This window comes from Natator depressus, chromosome 20 (assembly GCF_965152275.1).
Source record: "Natator depressus isolate rNatDep1 chromosome 20, rNatDep2.hap1, whole genome shotgun sequence".
NCBI lineage: Eukaryota > Metazoa > Chordata > Testudines > Cheloniidae > Natator > Natator depressus.
In genome coordinates, this window is record NC_134253.1 from 25,595,564 (window position 1) to 25,620,561 (window position 24,998).

General features: G+C 64.8%; 1 protein-coding gene across 1 annotated transcript in view; it reads left to right on the forward strand.

Moving 5' to 3' along the window:
• DOCK6 (dedicator of cytokinesis 6) overlaps positions 1 to 24,998 on the forward strand; it is a 59,024-nt gene that overhangs the window by 5,888 nt on the left and 28,138 nt on the right. The window contains 13 exon segments of the mRNA XM_074935434.1: positions 7,298 to 7,388; positions 9,044 to 9,219; positions 9,994 to 10,062; positions 10,860 to 10,971; positions 11,222 to 11,434; positions 11,773 to 11,858; positions 12,445 to 12,511; positions 13,682 to 13,831; positions 13,987 to 14,067; positions 14,538 to 14,694; positions 15,644 to 15,768; positions 16,030 to 16,123; positions 16,624 to 16,786. Coding sequence (XP_074791535.1) covers positions 7,298 to 7,388; positions 9,044 to 9,219; positions 9,994 to 10,062; positions 10,860 to 10,971; positions 11,222 to 11,434; positions 11,773 to 11,858; positions 12,445 to 12,511; positions 13,682 to 13,831; positions 13,987 to 14,067; positions 14,538 to 14,694; positions 15,644 to 15,768; positions 16,030 to 16,123; positions 16,624 to 16,786 — 1,584 coding nt within the window.

Genomic DNA, 24,998 nt, shown 5'->3' on the forward strand with positions numbered 1-24,998 from the left:
TGTCTCTGTGTCGCCGTGGGGAGATCTCCGGGTGCGGGGCCACCTGGCAGCACCCGTCGCCTTTCACATGCGCCCAGCAGTGCCTGTCTGCGATGGGGGGGGGGGCGGGACGTCCGCTCATCATGATGCTCCCACCCCCTGCCCCCCCCGGGAACTTGAGCAGGGGCCAGGGCTGACCTCACCCAACGGGGCTGACGGCGGGCCACATGTCGGCTTCTCAGAGGCACTGCCCTGCAGTCGCTGCTGAGCTAAAAGGAATTCGGGGGCCCCCCCTCCCAGGACGGGGGCGCTAAAGGCAGCAGAGGATCCACTGCCAGTGCGGGAGAGCGTCCCTGCTTCCAGATCACTTGTGCCAGGGATGCAGGTGTGAGGATGGGATGCAGCAGGGAGGGGGGAGTGTTGACCTGGGAATGTGCCCTGGGGACGGGAGACCTGAGAGCCTGTCACCTGAGCCAGGAGGGGGAGGGGGAGGTGACATCTCTGCCTGGGAATGTGAACAGAGGCTGCAGAAGGGAGCCTGCTGGGGGGGGTTAGTTTCAGTTTGGGGCTGGGTGGAGGAACGCAGGGAACCCCAGGGCTGGGGTCTAAGCTCCCTGCTCCCCCAGAAGGACTTGACTGAGGGGTCCTGGTTGTACCCACAAGCTCTGTTTTGGATTGTGTTCCTGTTGTCCAATAAACCTTCTGTTTTACTGGCTGGCTGAGAGTTTCAGTGAATCCCAGGAAGAGGGGTGCAGGGCCTGGACTCCCCCACACTCCGTGACAACTGGTGGGAGCGGTGGGATCTACTGCACCCCGTGAATGGCGCTTCCTGCAGTAAGTGACAGGGGAACAGTAAAACGAAGGGGGATTGACGGGGACCAGGCGTGCTGAAGATTCAGAGAGAGACGGTTTCAGGGGGCGGTTAACCCCTGGGAGTGTGTGACCAGAGAGAAGGACTTTTGCAGTAACAGGGTCCCCCGGGGGATTGCAGCGATCGGTCCCAGGGGCAAAGGAGTCTGCAGCTCGACCCTGGCAAAGAGGTGGTGACCTCAAGAAGGACTGGCACACTAGGGGCTTTTCCTGGAAACCGTGGAAAGCTGCCTGGCCTGCGAGTGGCCAGCAGGGAGATGTACGCTAAACGCCTTAAGAGCGACCTGGTGGAGCTGTGCAGGCAGAGGGGGCTGCGCATGGGGAGGTCCACCAAGGAACAGCTGATTGCCCAGCTGGAGGAGAGGGATCGCTTGGATGACCCCATCCCTGTCCTGGAGGGAAGCTGCCCGGCAGACGCAGCGTGGGCCCTGGGGCCTGACCGGGCTGGGAGGGGTCAGACTGCTGCCGAGGACATCCTGAGACACTTCCTACCTATGCCTGGGGGAGGGTTGGGGGAAGCTCAGTGAATACCGAGGGCACCCTGACCCCGGCAGCCAGCAGGGGATCCTCCTGGCGGAGCTCCCCATCCCTGGAGCGGATGCGGCTGGAATGGGAGAGGGAGATGAAAATGAGGGAGCTGGAGGATCATGAGAAACAATGTAAGCATGAGCAGGAGGAGAAGGAGCGGGAACGTCAGGAGAAGGAGAGGCAACATAGGCATGAGCAGGAGGAGAAGGAGAAACAAAGACAGCATGAACTGGAGCTGGCCAGGCTGAGGAGCAGTGGGGCCCCGGCTGCAGTGAGTGTGGGGGGACCCAAGACTGCAAGGAGCTTTGATAAGTGCTTCCTGGCCCAGCGGAAGGAGGGGGAGGACATAGATAGCTTCCTGACGGCCTTTGAGAATGCCTGCGAGATGCACAGCGTTGACCCTGACGACAGGCTCCGGTTTCTCACCCCCTTACTGGACCCCAAAGCCGTGGAGGTGTACAGCCGAATGACAGGGGCAGAGGCAGGGGACTATGAACTGTTCAAACAGGCCCTGCTCCGTGAGTTTGGGCTGACCCCCGAGATGTACCGGAGAAGGTTCCGGAGTCAGCGTAAAACACCTGAGGTCACCTACCTACAACTGGTCAAGCGGATGCAGGGATGTGCCCGCAAGTGGCCAGCTGGGGCCCAAGCTAAAGAGGACCTGCTTGACCTGATTGTACTGGAGCAGCTGTATGAACAGTGCCCTTCCGACCTGAGGCTGTGGCTGGTGGACAAAAAGCTCAAGAACCCCCAGCATGCAGGGCAGCTGGCCGACGAGTTTGTGAACAGTCGGTCAGGGGGTAGCAGGGAGGAGTCCCAAAAGAACAGCTCGCCCCTCCCCCCGATGCAGAGAGAGAGTCACCATGGGACCTCCCAGCGGGGAAATAGGGAGAACCCCCTCCCAAGGGCAATACCTGGTGTCGGGCCCCTCCAACCCGCTCGAGGGGACCATCGTGACCTGAGCTGCTATCACTGTGGCCAGAGAGGCCACGTACGGACCCAGTGCCCCATGCTCAGGGACAGACTGAGCAGACCCAACCTACCCAGGGTTAACTGGGTAGGGACCCAGCGGGACGAGGGGAAGACGGCCCAGGCAAGGGGGGCTGCCAGTTTACCACCTGCGCAGGAGGGAAGAGTACCCCAGGCCAGCTCCGCCAGAGGGCTGGATGCTCTGGACTCAGGGTGCTCAGTTTACAGGGTGGGCGCGGGGCTGTCCCTCTGGAGAAAGTGCCTTGTTCCCCTGGAGGTGGATGGGAGGAAGGTCAATGGATAGTGGGATACGGGGGCGGAGGTGACGCTGGCCCGGCCTGAGGTGGTGGCCCCAGATCGGGTGGTGCTCAACACCTACCTGACCCTGACGGGGGTGGGCGGGACCCCATTTAAGGTGCCCGTGGCAAGGGTACACCTGAAATGGGGGGCCAAGGAGGGCCCCAAGGATGTGGGGGTACACCACCATTTGCCCACTGAGGTTTTGATGGGAGGAGAAAGAGGACTGGCCAAGCAAGCCCCAGACCACCCTGGTTGTGACCCGTAGCCAGAGCTGGCGAGGGCACTGCGCCCTGACCTTGGGGTGGGTACCACACCGGAGGCGCAGGACCCTACCCTGGTGGGGAGGGAGCGCCGAGGGGCACGGCTCAGAGAGGCGGAGGCCTCAGACCCGGCTGATGAGAGGGAACCGGTCCCCATCCCTTCCCCAGCCGCTGAGTTCCAGGCCAAGTTGAGGAAAGATCCCTCCTTGCGGAAGCTCAGGGACCTGGCCGACCTCAGTGTGGGACGGACCATGAGGAGAGGCTGCCAGGAGAGGTTCCTGTGGGAGAAGGGGTTCCTGTACCGGGAATGGGCTCCCCCAGGGAAAGTAGAGTCCTGTGGGATCAGGAGGCAGCTGGTGGTCCCCCAGAAGTATCGCTGCAAGCTCCTGTACCTGGCCCATGACATCCCCCTCGCAGGGCACCAGGGAATCCGACGCACCCGGCAGAGGTTGCTACAGAACTTTTACTGGCCCGGGGTCTTTACCACCGTCCGGCAGTATTGCCGATCCTGCGACCCCTGTCAGAGGGTGGGGAAGGCCCGGGACAAGGGGAAAGCAGCTTTGAGACCTTTGCCCATAATAGAGGAGCCTTTCCAGAAGGTGGCCATGGACATTGTGGGGCCTCTCAGCAAGACGACCCGGTCGGGGAAGAAATACATTCTGGTGGTGGTAGATTTCGCCACCCGCTACCCCGAGGCAGTGCCCTTAGCTTCCATTGAAGCAGACACCGTGGCAGATGCGCTCCTGACCATTTTCAGCCGAGTGGGGTTCCCCAAGGAAGTCTTGACAGACCAAGGCTCTAACTTCATGTCGGCCCTGCTCCGGTGCTTGTGGGAGAAATGTGGGGTCCGGCCCAACTGGGCCTCAGCGTATCACCCCCAGTCCAGTGGGCTGGTGGAGAGGTTCAATGGGACGCTAAAGATGATGCTGAAAACCTTTATGAACCAGCACCCGCAGGATTGGGACAAGTACTTACCTCACCTGCTGTTCGCGTACAGGGAGGTGCCCCAGGAGTCTACCGGATTTTCGCCTTTCGAACTGTTATATGGAAGGAGGGTGAGGGGCCCCCTGGACCTGATGAGAGACGAGTGGGAGGGGAAGGCCACTCCCGATGGAGAGTCAGTGGTGGAGTATGTCCTGATCTTCCGAGAGAGACTTGCTGAGCTCATGGGCCTGGCCAAGGAGAATCTGGCCAGAGCCCAGAGGAAGCGGAAGGTCTGGTATGACCGCACGGCGCGGGCCCGTGCCGACGCCACCGGGGATCCGGTGATGGTTCTCATCCCCGTGAGAAAGAACAAACTACAGGCCGCCTGGGAGGGCCCTTTCAAGGTTGTCAAGCAGCTCAATGAGGTAAACTATGTGGTGGAGCTGTCGAACCGGGCGCACCACCGCCGGGTGTACCATGTGAATACGATGAAGCCATATTATGCCAGGGGGAATGTGGTGTTGGCCGTGTGTGGACAGTGGGAGGAGCAGGGAGATGACCTTTTAGTAAATCTATTCCCTGGGACCAGAGCTGGTTCCCCCCTAGAAACAATTCCCCTCTCGGATCAGCTAACCCCTGCCCAGCAAGCTGAGGTCAGGGGTGTGCTGCATCCGTCCCGACAGCTGTTTTCCAACCAGCCTGGGCACACTAATCTGACTGTCCACCGGGTGCAGACAGGGTCGCACCCGCCGATAAGATGCTCCCCCTTCCGAGTCACAGGGAAAACTGCTCAGGACCTGGAAAGAGAGGTCCGGGACATGCTGGCTTTGGGGGTGATCCAGCCATCGGCCAGCCCTTGGGCCTCGCTGGTGGTGCTGGTCCCCAAAAAGGATGGGTCAGTCCGGTTCTGTGTGGACGATCGGAAGCTCAGTGCCATCACTGTATCTGATGCCTACCCCATGCCCAGGCCGGACGAGCTCCTAGACAAGCTGGGAGGAGCTCGGTACCTTACCACCATGGACCTTACAAAGGGCTACTGGCAAGTGCCGCTGGATGCAGATGCCCGGCTGAAATCGGCCTTTATCACCCCTCTGGGGCTCTATGAGTTTCTGACCCTGCCTTTCGGCCTCAAGGGAGCGCCGGCCACCTTCCAGCGCCTGGTGGACCAGCTCCTGAGGGGGATGGAGAGTTTTGCCGTGGCGTATATTGACGACATCTGTGTCTTTAGCCAGACCTGGGAGGACCACGTGTCCCAGGTTAGACAAGTGCTGGACCGACTCCAGGGGGCTGGGCTGACTGTAAAAGCAGAGAAGTGCAAGGTGGGGATGGCTGAAGTATCTTACTTGGGCCATCGGGTGGGGAGCGGCCGCCTAAAGCCGGAACCAACCAAGGTGGAGGGTGATCAGAGACTGGCCCGCTCCCCACACCAAAAAGCAGGTCCAAGCCTTTATTGGGATGGCAGGATACTACCGAAGATTTGTGCCCCACTTTAGCGCCATCGCCACCCCCATCACTGAGCTATGCAAGAAGGGGAAGCCAGACAAGGTGGTCTGGACCGGGCAGTGCCAGGAGGCTTTCCGGGCGCTGAAGGAGGCTCTGGTCAGTGGCCCAGTTCTGGCAAACCCAGACTTTGACAAGCCCTTTATGGTGTTCACCGATGCCTCAGACACGGGACTGGGGGCGGTGTTAATGCAGGAGGATGAAAAGGGGGAGAGACACCCCATTGGGTACCTGAGAAAGAAGTTGCTACCCTGGGATCAACACTACGCGGCCATCGAGAACGAGTGCCTGGCCATGGTGTGGGCCCTCAAGAAACTAGAGCCCTGTCTCTTTGGGCCACACTTCACCGTGTACACTGACCACTCGCCCCTGACCTGGCTGCACCGGATGAAAGGAGCCAACGCCAAACTCCTGAGATGGAGCCTGCTCCTGCAGGATTACGACATGGACGTGGTCCACGTGAAGGGAAGTGCCAACCTGATAGCGGATGCGCTGTCCCGGAGAGGGGGCCCCGAACTTCCCCAGGTCACGGGTCACAGTGACCCCTCTCAGTTCAGTCTCGAAGGGGGGAGAGATGTGAGGATGGGACGCAGCAGGGAGGGGGAGTGTTGACCTGGGAATGTGCCCTGGGGACGGGAGACCTGAGAGCCTGTCACCTGAGCCAGGAGGGGGAGGGGGAGGTGACACCTCTGCCTGGGAATGTGAACAGAGGCTGCAGAAGGGAGCCTGCTGGGGGGGGGTTAGTTTCAGTTTGGGGCTGGGTGGAGGAAGGCAGGGAACCCCAGGGCTGGGGTCTAAGCTCCCTGCTCCCCCAGAAGGACTTGACTGAGGGGTCCTGGTTGTACCCACAAGCTCTGTTTTGGACTGTGTTCCTGTTGTCCAATAAACCTTCTGTTTTACTGGCTGGCTGAGAGTCTCAGTGAATCCCAGGAAGAGGGGTGCAGGGCCTGGACTCCCCCACACTCCGTGATAGCAGGACTCCTGGGTTCTATTCCTGCCTCTGCCACTGGCTTGCTGGGTGCCTTGGGGCAAGCCCCTTCCCTGCTCTGTGCCTCAGTTGCCCCATCTGTGAAATGGGGGTGATGGTAACCACCTTTGGAGAGAGCTTGCAGATCTACTAAACCCAGGCCTTCTGTTTCCTGCCAACTCCCTTACCTAGCAGTAGGTGTATTACGGTAGCACGTAGGAGTCCTCACCGAGATCAGGGCCCCATCGTGCTGGGTGCTGCCCGGACCCCAGCAGTGATCAGGGCCCCGTCGTGCCTGGCACTGCACAGATCCAGCGCGGGACAGTCCCTAACCCAGTGAGGGAAAAATGAAGGATCATTAGCGGCATGTTACAGGTGGGGGAAACTGAGGCACGGGGCAGCCCAATGACTTACCCAAGGTCACACAGGGAGTCAGTAGCAGAGCCCGGGTGTCCTCAGTGCACATCACTGAGAGAAGGGGAATTAAAAACCAAATGCTGTGGTGAAGCAAGGAGGCTCCCCCAGGCTCGCCGGTGCCACCCCCAGGCCTTGGGGCGATTCGTGGAGGGGAGCTCAGAGCCTGCCAGGCCAGCTGAGGCTGAGAGAGCAAAGTTGGGCTGTGATGGGAGACGGGGCGGGGAGGGAGGGGCCGGGGGCAGCACAGCCCTGGGTGGGGAAAGGGGGGCAGCAGCTGCTGGCCTGGGCCTGGGCGTGCATTTCTCCAGCTCAGCTGTGTGCAGTGTGGGTCTTGTTTGATCTAATCTGCAGCCGGGCACAGAGGGGGGAGTTCACGGGGGGGGGGGGGGGGGCTGCGAGCCTGGACTCCTGGGTTCTGTTCGGAGCGGGAGTGTGACCTAGTGGTTAGACCAGAGGACTGGGGGACAGGAAGGACTAGCGAATGGCCCCCTGTGTGAACCCCCAGCCCCCCTCGTCCGGCTCCCTGCCCCGCGGGATCGGCCGAGCCCAGGGCGCTATCGCCCCTGACCCGTGTCTCTTGCAGGACGGTGGCCGCCGAGGTGCGGAAGCAGGTGTCCCGGGAGCACGGCGGGTCCCCCCAGCTCTCCAAGAAGCGCAGTGGCTCCCAGCAGTTGGTGAGTACCCCAGCGCCCCGCGTCCCTCAGCCCCCGGCGCTGACGGGCTCTCAGCGTGGTCCGGCCACTAGAGGGGGACAGAGCCACCTTGGGGAACGTCACCGCCGGCTCCTGCCATTGGCTCTTCCCCTGTAGCCCCTCCCCTTCCCAAAGCATCATGGGAACGTCCCGGGACTCTACCTCCCTGGTCCCGCCCTTCCCATCCCCGTCTTGCCCGACCCCGCCTGGAGACCCCGCCCACCACTCTGGGCTCGGGGGGGGGGGGGGAGGGGCGGGGCGGGCGGCGGCAGGCATCGAACCTGCCACCTCGGTGTGTAAAGGCGGCACCCTCCTGCCCGAGCTGGCGCTGCCGAGGGCTGGGAGTCGCGGCTGGAGCCGGCTCGTGGCCCCCACTAGACATGGGGCCGTGGTGAGGGCCCCAGCACCTGGGCGAGGAGCCAGCTGCGCTGTTCCCTGTCGTCCCTTCTCCGCTCCAGGACCCTGGGGGCCCTTGGGGGCTTAGCGAGGGGCCCGCGGCAGGGAGGGGGACGGCGCAGGCTCCCCCCTACAACGGTTTCCAGGCCTCTCTCCCGCGCTGCCTCTTGTCCCGTGGCTGCGGCCTTTCCCGGCGGCGAACCCGCTGAGCTTTAACAGGAGGTGGAGCTGTTAGACGGGGAGTGGGGTCTAGTGGCTAGAGTGGGTGGGGGAGAAGACTGGGAGCCAGGACTCCTGGGTTCTCTACCCAGCTCTGGGAGGAGAGTGGGGGGCTAGTGGTTAGAGCAGGGGGGCTGCACTGGGGGGAGCATGCCGTGGAGAATGGGGTGTTTCCATCCGTCTCCCCGTCCCAAGTGCTGGCAGGCTCAGGGCCGGCGCATTGGCCTCTGGGAGCCCCAGGCCGAGCGGCTGGGGCCAGGCGCCGAGGGGGAGGGTTCCGGCGCGCTTTAGATCTAACCGCGTTGGTTTCCCCTTCCCTTTCCCGTGTGGTTTCGGTGTCTTGCCCTCACTTCCTGCCCGGTTAGTGCCGGCCCGGCAGGCGCTTGTGGGCAGGTCGGCGCTGAGATTTCCTCTGGCGCAGATGGCTTGTGCTACCCGCACCCCCTCCCGTCAGCCGGCGTGGCCCCCGCCCAGCCCGGGAGTATTGAGAGAGCCCCCTTGGCCAGCCACGTGCCGGCAGCTGCCCGACTTCCTGCCGTCTCTCAGTGGCCAGGCTGGGAGGATGCCTGGGGGGGAGCCGGGGGGCTGCAGGGAGCGATGCTGGGGGTGCGCTTGGGGCGCTCTATTCCCAGTCGATACTGACTCTCAGCTGTGCCGGGCTGCCAGGAGCTCAGCCGGGGTCGCTCTCCCCGCTCAGTCAGGCAGTGATGTGGTACCCCAGATTGCACACTGAGTTGGCAAAGGAACCCAGGAGTCCTGAGTCTCCTGCTCCAATCACTGGACCCCACTCCCCTCCTGGAGCCGGGGATAGAACCCAGGAGTCCTGCTCCCAGCCCCCTGCTCTAACCCTTAGCTTATCCCACCGCTGTGGGGAGCGCAGCCTGTCTCATCCTGGGGGTCCACACTGGGGTTGTCCCAGCTCCAACCACCAGCAGGGGGCAGCGGTGGGGTGGGGTTTGCAGGGTGCTGCCCTGGCTGCATTGGGACCATCCCGCCCTGTGCTGACCGGTCTGTCCCCGCAGGTGCCGCTGACGGAGGTGGTGGAGCCGGTGGACTTCGAGGAATACCTGGCTGCCCACCCCCCCGAGGTGGAGCCTGGCCCACTCCGTGACCTGGTCGAGTTCCCCGCTGATGACGTGGAGGTGGTCCGGGAGCCGCGGGAATGCCGCACGCTGGAACCGGGGTTACCCGACGAGGGGTGGGTGCCTGGGCCGGGGCTTGCTGCTGAATGTGGGAGAGGGGTGCGACCTGGCCCTGTGTGGTGGTGCAAGAGACCCCCAGCCCCGGATGGGGCACTGCAGATTAGCGTCTCAGTACTGCCCAGCCACCAGCAGGGGGCAGCGCATCTAGCACAGGGTCCTACGTCGTGGGGCATTTTGTCCTCCCCCTGGGGAAACTGAGCCACCAGGGGGACTGACCAGACTGGGGAGGCGGGGACTCAGGACAAGGGGCGTGGCCTGAGCTATACAGACCGGACAGGGGTGGGGACTTGAGAAATCAGAGCTCATGAATTCTCGGCTTCCAGCCCCGTGATCACCCCCTACCCTCTCTGTGTCTCGCCCCCTTGCCATGCACACCCTGTGCCTGGCTCAGCCCCGTCCTCTGCTGCACAAGGGGTGCTTTGAGATGGGGCATTTGAGCCTTCCTCCACCTTGGCACGTCCCCGGCCTGGACGCATGGCTGGGATAATGCTCCTTGCCTGCCCCTGGGGGCTGTGACGAGGCTTAATTAGGGAGTTATAATTAATGAATGCCGGCAGAGTGACTTGCTCAAGGTCACCCAGCCGGCCAGCGGCAGAGCCAGGAAGCGGGAACCCAGGTGTCCTGGCTGTTCTGAAGGCTGCGGGGTTGGAAAAGAGGCCCCCTGGGGTTGTGGTGTACCCGCTGCCCCCTGGAGCTGCCCAAGCGTCCCCTGCCCTCGTCCCTCCCCCCGCTGATGCAGAGGCGAGCCCTGTGTGTTTCCCTCCCGCCAGGAAGCTGGATGCCCGGGTGCGGGACGCGGTGCAGGTCTACACGGAGGACTGGCTCGTGGTGCGGAGGAAGTAAGTTGGCGGAGCACCCCGCGGCCAGTCGGAGGGGGCAGGGCGAGCCCGGAGCCAGCGCCCGTGGACGGCTTCCGGTGCTGCGCTTTGGAGCCAGGCGTGTCTCCTGTCCCCTCTCCCCGCAGGCTGAAATCGCTAGCCCACTGCATGCCTGGCGGGAGGCCAGGGGGATGGGCCCAGCACGCCGGCGCGTGGCTGGGTTGCCCGGAGCTATACCGAAGCCAGCCGCCCGCTGTGGGCTTCCAAACTCCTGGTAACCGGATCCGCTCAGTCCTTGGAGAAAGGGACCTTGTTTCTTCTGGTGCCTGGGGCTTGGTCAGCCGAGCCCGGCTCTGCCTCGTGTTCCGGAGGCGGGCGCAACTGGTGGCTTGGCCAAGGGACAATGGGCTGTTTGTCCTCTGCCCATCTGTCCGTCCCTCAGCCCGGGTTACACAGCAGCTGAATCCTTGGGAAGGCGGGGAGCGCCACCCCCTGTTTTACAGATGGAGAAATCGAGGCACAGAGCGGGGTGTTAGTTCCTGGCTCCCTTTCCTGTGTTCCGAGCCTGGGTCCCCGCCCCTCTCTACCTGGGCTGGGGTGATCCAGGTGTGTCGTTCCCTGCCCCTCTCCCCCATGGTGGGGCGACCCATCATGTGGCTGAAATAAAGGGGGAGGACGATGGGAAATATCCTTTCTTGCACCTCTCCCCCCATCCCCCAGACAACAGCCTGGTCTCCCCCGCCGCACTGCCTCGCTCTCATTGTGGGGCTGCCCTGCGGGGGGCCGGGGGATGTGACCAAGGCTCCCCGCGCCCGCAGGTACCAGCGTCTCAGCACCATGTACAGCCCCAACACGGCCGAGCGGCAGCGCCAGAGACAGAGGGGGCTGCCCCGGCAGGTCTTCGAGCTGGACGAGGCCGCGGAGGAGCCGGTGAGGCCAGGGGGCGAGGGAGGATGCCCCCGGGCAGAGCGTGGCCCCAGCTGGGGGATCTGTGGGGGAAGAGGTCTGGCTGGGATGGCGGTATCATCTGCAGGGGTCGGGGGCTGGGCCGGAGGGACATTGGGGTAGAGGGAGGATGTTGGGGGGGGCTGGGGGGGGGTGTTGTGGGGTGACAGGGCTGGGCTGGCCTGGGGTGGTGGGAGGCAGCCTGGCGCCCCCTCACCCCACCCCGCCCCCCCAGGAGGAGCTGAAGCGCCGCTCGCCCTCCCTGGACGACACACCCCGGGGCAGCTGGGCCTCCAGCATCTTCGACCTGAAGAACTCGGTGGCCGACCCGCTGCTGCCCACCCTGCTGGAGCACACGGCCATGGAGGAGGTCGACCGGCGTAACGAGGAGCTGCGCAAGGAGAACCGGCACCCGGAGCTCCTGGCCCTCTTCCCCGCCCCCGACGAGGTGAGCCCCGCCTCGGGGAACGGGCCGGGTCCCCTTTCCTAGGTGTGTTCAGGTGGTCTCCCAATGCCCCAAGCGAGATCGGGGCCCCCTCTTTGGGCTGGGCCCTGCCCCAACAAGCTCTGTCTAAACATACCCGGGGGGAGGGGAAACTGAGGCACAGAGCTGAAGTCAGTGGCAGAGCCGGGAATAGAGCCCTGATGTCTCCACAAGGCCACGGTGCATGCGCAGGGCCTGCGTGTGCAGCGGGTATAAAGGCAGGGTCTGGGTGGCCGCATGGGGCGGGCTGGGGGGCCCTGGGTTCGAGGGGCCACTCTCACCGCTGCTCCCCCGGCCGGCAGGACGAGGCGGTGGAGCGCTGCAGCCTGCCCGAGGTGCCCCGGGAGCACTTCGGCCAGCGGATCCTGGTGAAGTGCCTGTCTCTCAAGTAAGTCGCCCCCCATCATCACAGCGAGGGAGCTAGGGGCTGCGGGGGCTCCCTGGGGCTGGGGGGAGGTAGTGTTTCCATCCCCGCTGCGGGGAGGAGCCTGCCAGAGCCAAGCGAACTGCCCCGGAGGCTGGGCCTGTCCAGCAAGGGGAGGAGAGGTCTCCGGGTAGGGTGGGGTCCCCTGGCTCCCCCCGCAGAATGGGAGGAGGGGCTGGCTGTGAGAGCGAACGGCTCAGCCTTGGATGTCCATGCTGAGCCCTGCTCATCCCTAGGACCACTGGGGGGCATGTGGGGGCAGTGATATCTGTGTTGGAGGGGAAACTGGGGGTGGGGCTTCGCCATGGCGGCCCAGTGGCAGATCCTGGAATGGAACCCAGGAATCCAGTCCTCCCCCCCCCCCCACTCTAACCATTAGACCCCACTCCCCCCAAGCTGGGAATGGAACCCAGGTGTCCTGGCTCGCAGCCGCCTGGGCCACACTGCCCCCTGAGTGCCGAGGGGTGTGGGGCTGGGGGTGGGGGGTGACTGTGGAGCTGTTCCTCCCAGCTGAAGGGCCCTGATGCGCTCGCTGTCTCTCTGGTGCCAGGTTTGAGATCGAGATCGAGCCCATCTTCGGGACACTCGCCCTGTATGACATCAAGGAAAAGAAAAAGGTACCTGATGGCCCCGCCCCATCGGGGCATGTGCCAGGCCAGGGGGGCGGGGACGCAGGGTGAGGAGTGTGTCCTCGGCTGCACTGACCGGATGGGTGGGCAGGGAGCCTGTCCTGGGCTGTACTGACTGAACGGGGGGCCAAGGACACAGGGTGAGCGGCATGTCCTGGCCTGGTCTGTACCTACTGGGCAGAGGGGCGGGGATGCGGGATGGGGGGTGTGGCCAGGCCGTACTGACCGGGGGGGGGGGGATGCAGGGTGAGGGGCGTGGACTCTGGGGAAGTCTCCAATCTGGGAGCAGCCTGTCTGCAGGACACACAGCTCACCCGGCTCCACCTTCATGGGTCTGACCTCGGAGGATTCAGCATCCTCTGCCCCTCCATGCGCTTCCCACAGCGAGTCAGCCCAGGCGGGGTCCTGGGGAAGCCAGAGGGTCCTGCCCCCCAACTCCGCAGTCAGACGGGACTCTCAGCCAGCCAGTAACACAGAAGGTTTATTAGACGACAGGGACATGGTCTAACACAGAGCTTGAAGGTGCAGAGAACAGGACCCCTCAGCCGGGTCCATTCTGGGGGGCAGTGAGCCAGACAACCCCGTCTGCACTTCACTCCACATCCCCAGCCAGCCCCAAACTGAAACTCTTTCCAGCCCTTCCTCCTCTGGGCTTTGTCCCTTTCCCGGGCCAGGAGGTCACCTGATTCCTTTGTTCTCCAACCCTTTAGCTCTCACCTTGCAGGGGGGAAGGGCCAGGCCATCAGTGGCCAGGAAACAGGGTGTCGGCCATTCTCTGTGTCCAGACCCCTGCACACACCTGCCCTCTAGGGCTCTGCAACGACCATACACCCTTATCCCACCACCTAGATACTTAAGAACTGCCTAGGGGAAACTGAGGTACCCCCACACTATTCAGAGGAAACATTAAGAACAGTCCTGCTTCGTCACAACTGACCAGGGGGCAGGGAAGCGGGATGGGGGGCATGGCCTGGCTAGTACTGACCAGGGGGCGGGGATGAGGGGCAGGAATGCGGGGCGTGGCCTGGGGCATACTGACCAGGGGTGAGGGGCGGGGCATGGGCCGTACTGACTGGGGCGGGGGGCTGAGGGGCAGGGCCTTGGCCAGCCCCCACGTCGGGGCTCTGTCTCCTGCTCTCACCTTTGCTCCGTCCCTAGATCTCCGAGAACTTCTACTTCGACCTCAACTCGGAGCAGGTGAAGGGGCTGCTGCGAGCGCCCGGCGCCCACCCCGCCATCTCCACGCTGGCACGCTCCGCCATCTTCTCCATCACCTACCCCTCCCCTGACATCTTCCTGGTCATCAAGGTGAGGGGGGGGGCTCCCAGCCTGCTGCTCTAAGCACTAGACCTCACTCCCGAGAGCTGGAACCCAGGAGTCCTGGCTCACAGCCCACCCCCCCTGCTCTAAGCACTGGCCCCCACTCCCCTCCCCAGTGGGTCACTGTTCCTCTTCTCCCCCAGCTGGAGAAGGTACTGCAGCAGGGGGACATCGGGGACTGCTGTGAGCCCTACATGGTCATGAAGGAGACGGACACAGCCAAGGTAGGTGCTGCCTCGGAGCCAGCCCGTCCTCCCCGCTCTAACCACTGAGCTCCACTGCCCTCCCAAGGCTTGGGAGAGAACCCAGGAGTCCTAGCTCTCAGCCCCCCCTCCCCCCCACTCTAACCACTTAGCACCGCTCCCCTCCCAGAGCCAGGGAGAGAACCCAGGAGTCCTGGCTCCCAGCATCCCCCGCTCTAGCCACTCAGCACCAGTGCCCTCCCCGGAGTCAGGGAGAGAACCCAGGAGTCCTGGCTCCCAGCACACCCCTCCCACACAATAGTCACTCAGCACTGCTCCCCTCCCAGAGCCAGGGAGAGAACCCAGGAGTCCTGGCTCCCAGCCCCCCACTCTAACAGGGGTACAGCTCTGACAGTGGCAGTGCAACGCCCGGTGCCCCAGAGGGCTCGGTCTGGGGCTCGGGGTGAGCCGGGGTTGCCCCGCCCCGGTGACTCGGTGCCCGCCCGCCCCAGAACAAGGAGAAGCTGGAGAAGCTGCGTGGGGCGGTGGAGCAGTTCTGCGGCCGTCTGGGCCGGTACCGCATGCCCTTCGCCTGGACGGCCATCCACCTGCTGAACATCGCCAGCACCGCCGGGGCCCTGGAGCGCGAGGCCGCCGACGCCGAGAGCGGTGAGCCCGGCGGGGGGGCGGCACGTGGGGCACAAGCCTGGGCGCGGTCCGGAGACCTCCCTGCCGGCACGTTCCCCGCAGCCTGGGGCTGGGGGGTGCTGCCGGGCTTGGTAGGGGGCATTCTGCCCTCTGGCTCGGTGCTGGCCCCAGTGCCCCCGGGGCGGCGCTAGGGGGCGCTGTTCCCCCGGGGCGGGATGGGGCTCAGTGCGGGGCACTCTCCCCTGGCAGGCAGGGCTGGGCGCTAGGGGGCGCTGTTCCCCAGGGGCGGGATGGGGCTCAGCGGGGGGCACTCTCCCCTGGCAGGCAGGGCTGGCCCCGGGGCAGCGCTAGGGGGCGCTGTTCCCCAGGGGCGGGATGGGGCTCAGCGGGGGGCGCTCTCCCCTGGCAGGCAGGGCTGGGCGCTAGGGGGCGCTGTTCCCCCGGGGCGGGATGGGGCTCAGCGGGGGGCACTCTCCCCTGGCAGGCAGGGCTGGCCCCGGGGCAGCGCTAGGGGGCGCTGTTCCCCAGGGGCGGGATGGGGCTCAGCGGGGGGCGCTGGCCCCTGGCAGGCAGGGCTGGCCCCAGAGCCCCGGGCCCGAGCTAGGGGGCACTGTGCTGCAGGAGGTCCTGGCTGCTGCTGGGGGTTAACGGTTCCTGTTCCCCGTGTCTGAGCGCTGGCCGCGCCCGCCCCCCGTGGGTACAGTGGGCCGCAGGTTTCTTACCAGTGGCTGTTTAGGCAGCTGCTGCCTCCCACCCCAGAGGTGGCTGCAAAAAAACCCCAACCCTTCGTCGTCTAGCTGAGCTGGGGGCCCCCTGGGAAGAGTCTGGGTGCTGCCGGGCTTTTCCCTGGGCGGCCGGCAGGCCCAGCGGAGCCGGGTGCGTCGCCGGTTGGCACGGCCCGTGGGGCTTTGCTGGGCCTGCCCGCTGGGAGCCCCCTTGCCCGGGGTGACCACCCCCCCCTCCCCGGCAGAGCGCCGGGGCACCTGGAACGAGCGCAAGCGGAGGACACTGGAGCGCGTGAGCGCCGGGGAGGAGCCGTGCAGCTTTGGCAGCTTCCGCCCCGCCACCCTGACCGTCACCAACTTCTTCAAACAGGTAACGGGGCGGGGCGCCCCCTGCTGGCCCTGGTGGGGATTGCTTTGCTTTTAGGACGGGTGGGGCTTGGGGTGGATGGAGGCAGCATTTGGGGTGCTTGGGGGGTGGAGCTGCTCGGGGTGAGATGGGCAGCATTTGGCTTGGGGCAGCTGGGGCTATGGGGTGTGTTTGCTTTGGGGGTGCCTGGCCGCCTTGTGGCTCTGGGGGCTGGTGCCAGACGCCGCAGCCCCCTCCGCTCTCACGCCCGCCTGGCCCCCACAGGAAGGCGACCGGCTGAGCACCGAGGACCTGTACAAGTTCCTGGCGGACATGAGGCGCCCGTCCTCACTGCTGCGCCGGCTGCGGCCCGTCACAGGTGCGGCTGGCGGGGACGGTGTGGGCTCTGTGTACTGGGGGGGGTGGTTAGGGGCCCATACACAGCAGTAAGGCCCCCCGGGGAAGCTGACTATGCCCCTTTCAGGGGGCGGGGCCCCAGGGGCAGCCACAGAGCCACACCCGCAATGGCCGCTGCACCCAGGGCAACCCTCACGGCTGCTCTAACCTACATCGAGGCCAAAGGAGCCTCCGGCAGCTCTGGGGGAGGGGAGCTCCAAACCCCGCCTCCTGTACCTCCAAGCCCCGCCCCCTCCCGGGTCCCACCTTTTCCCTGCCCTGGGCCAGGGGCCAGGTGCCTTCCCCGGTTGGATTCTTCCTTGGGCCCCTTCCCACCAGCCCCTGGGCTCAGTCCTGTGTGTTAGCGTAGCCATGGCCCTCCCTTCCCATCAGGCACCGGGCCGGCTCTGGCCCTGGGGGTCTGCCCCATGCACCGGCCCCATAGCGCTACGATCCTTACGGCCCGTCGCCTCCTCTCTGCAGCTCAGTTCAAGGTGGACATCTCGCCGGCGCCCGAAAGCCCCCACTACTGCCTCTCCCCGGAGCTGCTGCACGTCAAGCCCTACCCGGACCCCCGGGTGCGGCCCACCAAGGAGATCCTGGAGTTCCCGGCCCGGGAGGTCTATGTCCCCCACACCACCTACAGGTGGGTGGCAGCCGAGCGGGCACCCGTGAGCGCGTGGGCTGCTGGCCTCTCCTGGGGGGTCACTGGCCACGCGGCGACACCCGGGCACTGCGCAGTCGGCGATCAGATGGGCGCTTTGCTGATCAGTAGGGCTGGGCGCGTCCGCTGGGACCCCTGGTACGGCCAGAGGGGCTGGCTACCAGCCCTGAGTGCACCCCCGAAAGCCGCTGGGAAAACGTGACTGTAGGGGTAGTCTGACTTCTGAAGGGCAACAACAAAGATGGGGTGTGGGGAGTCGGGGCTGGGCTAGTGGGGGGGCTGCAGGTTGAGAATGCGGGCCACCGGCAGAGCTGGGGGGGCAGGGCTGGGCTGGCAGGGGGCTGCGGGTTGGGAGTGAGGGGCACTGGCAGAGCTGGGGGGCAGGGCTGGGGTAGCAGGGGGCTGTGGGTTGAGAGTGAGGGGCACCGGCAAGGCTGGGGGGGCAGGGCTGGGCTGGCAGGGGGCTGTGGGTTGGGAGTGAGGGCCACCGGCAGAGCTGGGGGGGCAGGGCTGGGCTGGCAGGGGGCTGCTGGTCAGGAGTGAGGGCCACCGGCAGAGCTGGGGGGGCAGGGCTGGGCTGGCAGGGGGCTGCGGGTTGGGAGTGAGGGGCACCGGCAGAGCTGGGGGGGCAGGGCTGGGCTGGCAGGGGGCTGCTGGTCAGGAGTGAGGGCCACTGGCAGAGCTGGGGGGCAGGGCTGGGCTGGCAGGGGGCTGCGGGTTGGGAGTGAGGGCCACCGGCAGAGCTGGGGGGGCAGTGCTGGGCTAGCAGGGGGCTGCTGGTCAGGAGTGAGGGCCACTGGCAGAGCTGGGGGGCAGGGCTGGGCTAGCAGGGGGCTGCGGGTTGGGAGTGAGGGGCACTGGCAGAGCTGGGGGGCAGGGCTGGGCTAGCAGGGGGCTGCTGGTCAGGAGTGAGGGCCACCGGCAGAGCTGGGGGGGCAGGGCTGGGCTAGCAGGGGGCTGTGGGTGGGGAGTGAGGGGCACCGGCAAGGCTGGGGGGGCAGGGCTGGGCTGGCAGGGGGCTGCGGGTTGGGAGTGAGGGGCACTGGCAGAGCTGGGGGGGCAGGGCTGGGCTGGCAGGGGGCTGCAGGTTGAGAATGCGGGCCACCGCCAGAGCTGGGGGGGCAGGGCTGGGGTAGCAGGGGGCAGCGGGTTGGGAGTGAGGGGCACTGGCAGAGCTGGGGGGCAGGGCTGGGCTGGCAGGGGGCTGCGGGTTGGGAGTGAGGGCCACCGGCAGAGCTGGGGAGGGCAGGGCAGGGCTGGCAGGGGGCTGTGGGTTGGGAGTGAGGGGCAGCAGCAGGGCTGTGAGCCCAGGGCTGGGTTGTTGGGGGCTTTGGGTCGGGATTGAGGGGCACCGGCAGAGCTGTGTTATGGGGGAGCTTTTCCCCCGCACCCCTGTAGAAGCCAGAGTCACTTTCTCTCCAATCAGCCCCAGGAGGAGGGCAGCTCCCCCCTGCCCCAGGTTCATTTATTTCCCAGGGGAGATGTGGGGGGAGGGAGAGAGGCTCCAGCGCTCGGTGCCAGAGCCCCCGTGAGGCGTGTCCGTCCCCCGGGAGCCGGGGTCCTCCAGATCCAGCAGCCCGGCTGGCGCGGCCCGGCCCCTCATCACAGCGGGCTCTGGAGCCGGGGTCCCCGCGGCCAGCTGGGCGTGTGCTCTCCGGGCCGTCCCTCGCAGCAGTGAGGCTCCATGTGGGTTTCCTCCATCGTCCCGTGGGGCCTGATCATGTCCTGGTGCCAGCCTGGCCCTCCATCTGCCAGGGGGAGGAGTGGGCAGGCTGAGAGCAGGTGGGGGCTGGGCAGCGGGGGGGGGGGGTGTCTGTCGGCATCGTGGCGACTGGCTTTTCGGGACCGACTGGCTTTTCAGGGAGACCACCTGGGCTCCGCCCCCACGGGCAGCACCCAAAGGAACCGATCCCGCTCACAGACCTAGGGTCCCCAGCCTGGCTCAGGCCCCCTGGCTGCAGAGGGGGGGCGGGGGCGGGAATAGTTGTGCCTGAGAGCTGGGGATCATGGGCAGCATGGGCTCGTGGCTAGTGCGATGGCCACAGGGCACCTGGTTCTAATCCCAGCTCTGCTAGGCCCTCTCTGCCTCAGTTTCCCTGTGGGTAGCGATGCCAGCCTTTCCCATGGCAGCCCTGAGCTGTGGCCCCCCGATGCTCTCCCAAGCCGAGCTCCCCTCCCCGCCATCCTGCGGGGGCCTTGCCTGCTTCCGGAGCCGGGCCAGCTGCTCCGCCTGCCTGGCCACTTGCTCCTGCTGCTGCCGGGCCACGTCCGCCAGGGACCGGAGGGAGAGGTTCTGCCGCTCCACGTGTGTCTGGGGAGAGGCGGGGGTCAGAGACGCCCCCGCCAGCCGCGCTCTCCCCAGCTCCCCTCGTGTTAGCCCTCTGCCCCTCCCCGCGGGCTGCCTGCCCCGCATCTCCCCTGAGCTGGGGGCCCAGCAGCCCTGGGGGATCAGTGCCCCCCCCCCACTGTTGGGGCCCAACAGATCATAGGGGCCGGATCCCAGCCGGGGTTGGTCGGCGTCACTCCTCGGGGGCTGTTGGGGCCAGATCCCAGCTGGGGTCGCTCCACTCCCCTTGAAAGGCCGTGCCGATCCCCTCCAGGCGAGGGTTGAGCCCGCCGTTCAGCGCTCCCCCTGCGGCGCAGGCCGGGCCAGGGCTGGGTTCAGGGGTGTCTGACACCGGGGGTCAGTGCAGCATCTGGAGCTGGGAATTCCCAGGGCCCAGGCCTGTAAGGACCCCAGCGCGCGTGCACATTACCTTGAGAGCAGCCAGCTCCCTGCCCTCATCCCGGGGGTCCCTCCTCGCCAGACCAGCCAGTGTGTCCTCCAGCTCCCTCACCCGCTCCGCCAGCAGGAGGCGCCCGGCTAGCATTGCCCGGAAGGCCTGGGCCGTGCTCTGGGTAGGCAGCCGCAGGGCCGTCTCCTTGGCCTGGCCGGGGGGGGGAGAGCAGAGAGCTGTTGGGCCACTGAGCTGGGGCTGGGGGTACTGCAAGGGGGGAGAGCAGCAAAAGTATCCTGCCCTGTGCCTCAGTTTCCCCATCCAGGGCTGGTAATCCTGCCCCGTCCTTGGGGCTGTGGGACTGAGGCCAGGGGCTGGGTGAGCCCTCAGATGGGCAGGTGAAGTGGGAGACCCAGAGACTTGGGGGTTAATAGACACCTGGCCCCAGCCGGGGAGACACCCCCAAATCCTCTTATTCCCAGGGCCAGGGTCCAGCGGCCTCGTCCTCCTCCCCGCCTGGCCTCCCGCAGGCTTTGCAGACTCTAAACCATCACCCTCTGCTGTGCAGCTGGGGAAACTGAGGCACAGATGTGATCCGCAGCTTGAAACCTTGAGCAAGTGCCAGAGCCAGGAATAGAACCCAGGAGTCCTGGCTCCCAACCCCCCTCCCCTACTTCCCCCATGCTCCCCAGGTGGGTACCTTGAGACCCTCCACTGCCCCGCGCAGCTCCCCCAGTGCCTGCTGGGCCTGGCGTGCCTGGCGCTGCAGGGCCCCCAGCAGGTGTTGGCAGCGCCCGACCCGGCGCCCGGCCTGCTCCAGCCGCTGCCCCGTGGTGCCGTAGGTCTCGTGCAGCGCCTGGCTGAACTGCAGCACCCCATAGACCAGGATGTCCACCTCCTCCTGCGGGGCCCCCCCTGGGGCAGGCAGGGCTGTGCCAGGGGGCAGCAGGGCCAGCAGCAGCACCAGGCTCAGCATCGCCCAGCACCTGGCGCCGGAGGGTAGGAGGCGGCCTTATGTGGGCCTGGGGACAGGGGGTGGGGTGGGGCAGGGCATTGGGTGTCTGGTGAGCGTCTCCTCCCCGCCCCCAGGGCTCCGGTACCAGCAGACTTTGGCAGCTGGCTTGGGTCCAGCGCCCTGTCCTGACGGCTGCCCTGGGGCATGGAGCCCCTGGCCGGGGCAGAGCAGTTGCGAAAGGGGGTTGCGTCAGAGGCGGGCAGCGAGGGGTTAATAGCAGAGCCAGCGAGGGCTCCTCAAAGCTCCCTGCTGCCCGCGCGGGCTGGGAGGGGCGCGGGACAGAGCCCCAGCAGGCAACCATAGAGCTCCTGACCCCCCCCCAACCACTAGATCCCGCTCCCCGCGCAGAGCCAGGGGGAGAACCCAGGAGTCCTGACACCCCCCACCCCCTCCCCAACCGCTAGACCCCACTCCCCTCCCAGAGCCGGAGGGAGAACCTAGGAGTCCTGACACCCCCCCATCCCCCCGACCACTAGACCTCACTCCCCTCCCAGAGCCGGAGGGAGAACCTAGGAGTCCTGACACGCCCCCATCCCCCCGACCACTAGACCTCACTCCCCTCCCAGAGCTGGGGAGAGAACCCAGGAGTCCTGGTTCCCAGCCCTGCCCCTCTAACCACTAGATCCTGCTCCCCTGGGGTTCCAGCTGAGACAGGAGCTGGGGCAGTCCGGTGCAGGGCAGCAGGGGGATGACACCAAATCCTTCCCCAAATCCTCCCCCGCCTTTCATCCCCCTCCCCCGCACTCCTGGCTCCCTGCTGCCCATTGGCTCTTTGCCTGCCCAGCTGCGTGGCCGTCCCAGAGCGGCCTCGTGATCAGTCCCATCAGGGTCACTGGCGGGCAGCCATGTGCAGGCGGGGGTGAGGCAGGGGCTGGGGGGCAGGAGGCACCACTGCCCAGCCGGGGGGGGGGGGAGGAAGGCAGGGCAGCACCACCTAGGAGCTAGGATTCCTGGGTTCTCTCCTCTGCCTTGGCACCAAGCTCCTTCCTCCCTCCGTGCCTCAGTTTCCCTCCCTGCAGTGGGGCCGCTGCTCTGCCCCACAGGCCTCTGGGAGGCAGGACCCCGTCCCGGCCTGCAGCTGGGTGAATGGGTGTTGCTGGGTGTCACGGAGTGCCCGGGCGATGCTCTGGAACTGCTCCCCATGAAGCCAGTCAGGACTCTGGGGCAGTCGCCTTCCGGTGAGCAGCCTGTCCGCAGGGCAAACAGCTCACACGGCTTCCACCTTCCTGGGTCTGACCTCAGAGCATTCAGCATCCTCTGCCCCTCCGTGTGCTTCCCACAGCGAGACCGCTCAGGCGGGGCTCCTGGGGAAGCCAGAGGGTCCTGCACCCCAACTTCGCAGTCAGACGGGACTCTCAGCCAGCCAGTAAAACAGAGGTTTATTAGACGACAGGAACATGGTCTAAAACAGAGCTTGCAGGTGCAGAGAACAGGACCCCTCAGCTGGGTCCATTTTGGAGGGCAGTGAGCCAGACAACCACGTCTGCACTTCACTCCATGTCCTAGCCAGCCCCAAACTGAAACTCCCTCCAGCCCCCCCTCCTCTGGGCTTTGTTCCTTTCCCAGGCCAGGAGGTCACCTGATTCCTTTGTTCTCCAACCCTTTAGCTCTCACCTTGCAGGGGGGAAGGGTCCAGGCCATCAGTTGCCAGGAAACAGGGTGTCGGCCATTCTCTGTGTCCAGACCCCTGCACACACCTGCCCTCTAGGGCTCTGCAGTGATCATACACCCTTACCCCACCACCTAGATACTTAAGAACTGCATAAGGGAAATTGAGGCACCCCCACAATATTCGGAGGAACCATTAAGAACAGTCCCACTTCGTCACATCTCTCCCCCCTTCGAGATCGAACTGAGCGGGGTCACTTTAGGCGGTGACCTGGGGAAGTTCGAAGCCACCAACGTTCCCATGGATGCCCCAGCGTCTCTGCCATTCCTTGGTAGGAGTTACACCAGGCCCTTCCAGTTTCACGCCCTCCCTTAGGTCGGGGGTGGTCGATAGCACTCGCAGGCCGCATGTGGGAAGGTTTCTGCGGCCCGCCCTTTGGCCACCCCAAAACCCCAGGGGGTCAAACTTGGATTGGGTCTTCTCCCCAACAAGCTGGCCAAACACAGCCACTTGGTTATAGGACTGTTTAAGTTTCTTAACAGCTTTCACTCCATCTGAGACCTTCTCAAAGCTATCCACACTGGGTCTTTCAACAGGACAGTCAGTGGATCCATTCACAACAGAAAATTTCTGGCTGTTAGGAACTGAAACTTTCTTGATTAAATCACTTTCACACCCTTCAGTTGCAGTAAACTGCTTGCAAAGACTCCATGAGGATTCCTTTCCCTAGGGCTTTTCTATGCAACAATTCACCCCTCCCAGAAATTCTGCTCTTACCCTCTTTACCTAGGGCTTGCTCTAGAGGAACACATTCCTGAGCAACAACAGACTCTTTCTGGGTCTCCCTTACATCCAGAATTACCTATGGCCCGTCCGGTGGATTCCTACACAATCCCCTTTCAGGCAAACTGACAGACTTCCTAGATAAATGGTCAGAAGCCTTCTCCTTCCCTTTGCCACACACAAGTTCAGGAATCTTTTCCTTCTTGCTACAGGTTTCCACACCCTCCATAGGTAACACAATCACATCACCTTCACGCTCTCCTTGTGCCCTGGCTAGGATCTCACCCTGATTAGACAGAGTTGCGACACCCTTTCCCAACCACACACGAGCAACAGGCAAAATACAAGCACCAGAATTGTCTGGTCTCTGGGATTTTACATAGACACTAACTGGATGCGACCTAGTTACAGGGCCATTCTCCTGAGCAGACACAAACTTAGGACCATTCCCTTCCTGGGCTTTAGCTGAATCCAGAACCAGCTCTGAGACAACTGCACAACGCTCAACCATCACAGGCTGCAAGGCCCCTTCTGTCTGCTCCACAGACCAAGAAGAGCCGGACACACTTTCTCCTTTACCAGACACACAGCTTGGGATCTCATTCCCCTTGTCCCAGCACACAAGGCTGGTCACAGACACCTGCTTGGAGATCAGGGTAGCTCCCTCCACAGGCAAGTCAATACCTCTGACAGGCACAGGCACGTTTCCTTCACTGTCCCAATTCTCCACCCAGCTAACAGGTAAGGTCCAGGGACACTCATCTTCCACTCTCCTCGCCTTCCCACCCTGCTGACTGGACAAAGCCATCAGATCACAAGGCTGCCTAGGCTCATCCAAACTTTCCTTACCAAGCACCTTGCCACTCCCCACAGATCCCCTCCCCTGCCTGTGTCTCCCCCCACTCAGCTGGGGTCTCAGCTCCCCCTGTGCTCAGCGCTGCCCTTGCTGTGCCAGTGGGGGTAGGCAGCGAGCTCGCTGCTTTCCTCACTGCATCAGAGCCAGCGTGAGCCCCCTCTCCGGTGTGCAGGGGCGCAGGGAGCATCTCTCTGTCCCACCCAGCCCCAGGGGTCTGCTTACAGGCAGGCAGGTAGCCTGAGCCTAGCGGCTCCTCCCTGCTGCCAGCCAGGTCATCTGCATTTTCACTGACCGTTTCCCTCTCCACCGATTGGTTCCCTGGATTCAAATTCAAACCCTTGGCCGTTACAGGAGCAGGGCCTGGATCCTGTCCCAAAGAGACACAGTTGCCCCACAACAGGGTCTCGCAGCTGGTGTCCTGGAGCACCCCAAAGACCAGCCAGCCCCACCCCTCCTGGGTCCGCACAGGGATCTGGGCCATAGGCAGGGCGAGGGGCTTCGTCCCTGGGACCCTCACCCAGCTCACACAGCCCCTCAACCTCTGAGGCTGCACCACCCAGGGCCTGACAACAGTTCTCTCTGTCCCAGGATCTCGCCACCCCAGGAATGTCTCCCCATTGACCATCACCTTCCGCTCCCACTGGGGGTCCGAGGGGCCTGGCCCCAGGAAACTCCACACAGACATATAGGTTGGGGTCAGGAGTGGGAGCCTGTCCACCTCCCCACCCATCTGGCCGACAGAGTCTATGGCCTTGGGACCCAGCAAGGGAGCTAGACACCGGGGCTTTTCCGCAGGGTCCCCCTGGTTCAAATCTCCAGCCTGCTCAAAGGCAGTGAGGTGGGCATCCACATCCCCCCCCTCCTTAACCAGGGGCAGCAATTTAGTCTCGAGGTTCCCTGCGGAACTGGCCCCCCGGGGTCTATCCCCACTCACCCCGGGGAGGTCCCCTAGGCCTCTCCGCCCCACCACCGCCAGTTCATGCTGCTGCTGCTTCTACAGCTCTTTCTCGGGCTCTCGCTGTCTCTCACAGTCCTCTTGCTCTCTCGGACTCAGCTCCAATCCCGTCCGTCTCCGATCCCCGGATGGGGAACCCGATCGTGAAGACCCTCGTCTGGTCGGGGACAGGAGTCTTGGGGATGCCTGGCTACTACTCCAGCTGCTCCCAGATCCTGCTATAGTCCCATTTGGGGTCAGGAATCTGTCCCTTAGAGCG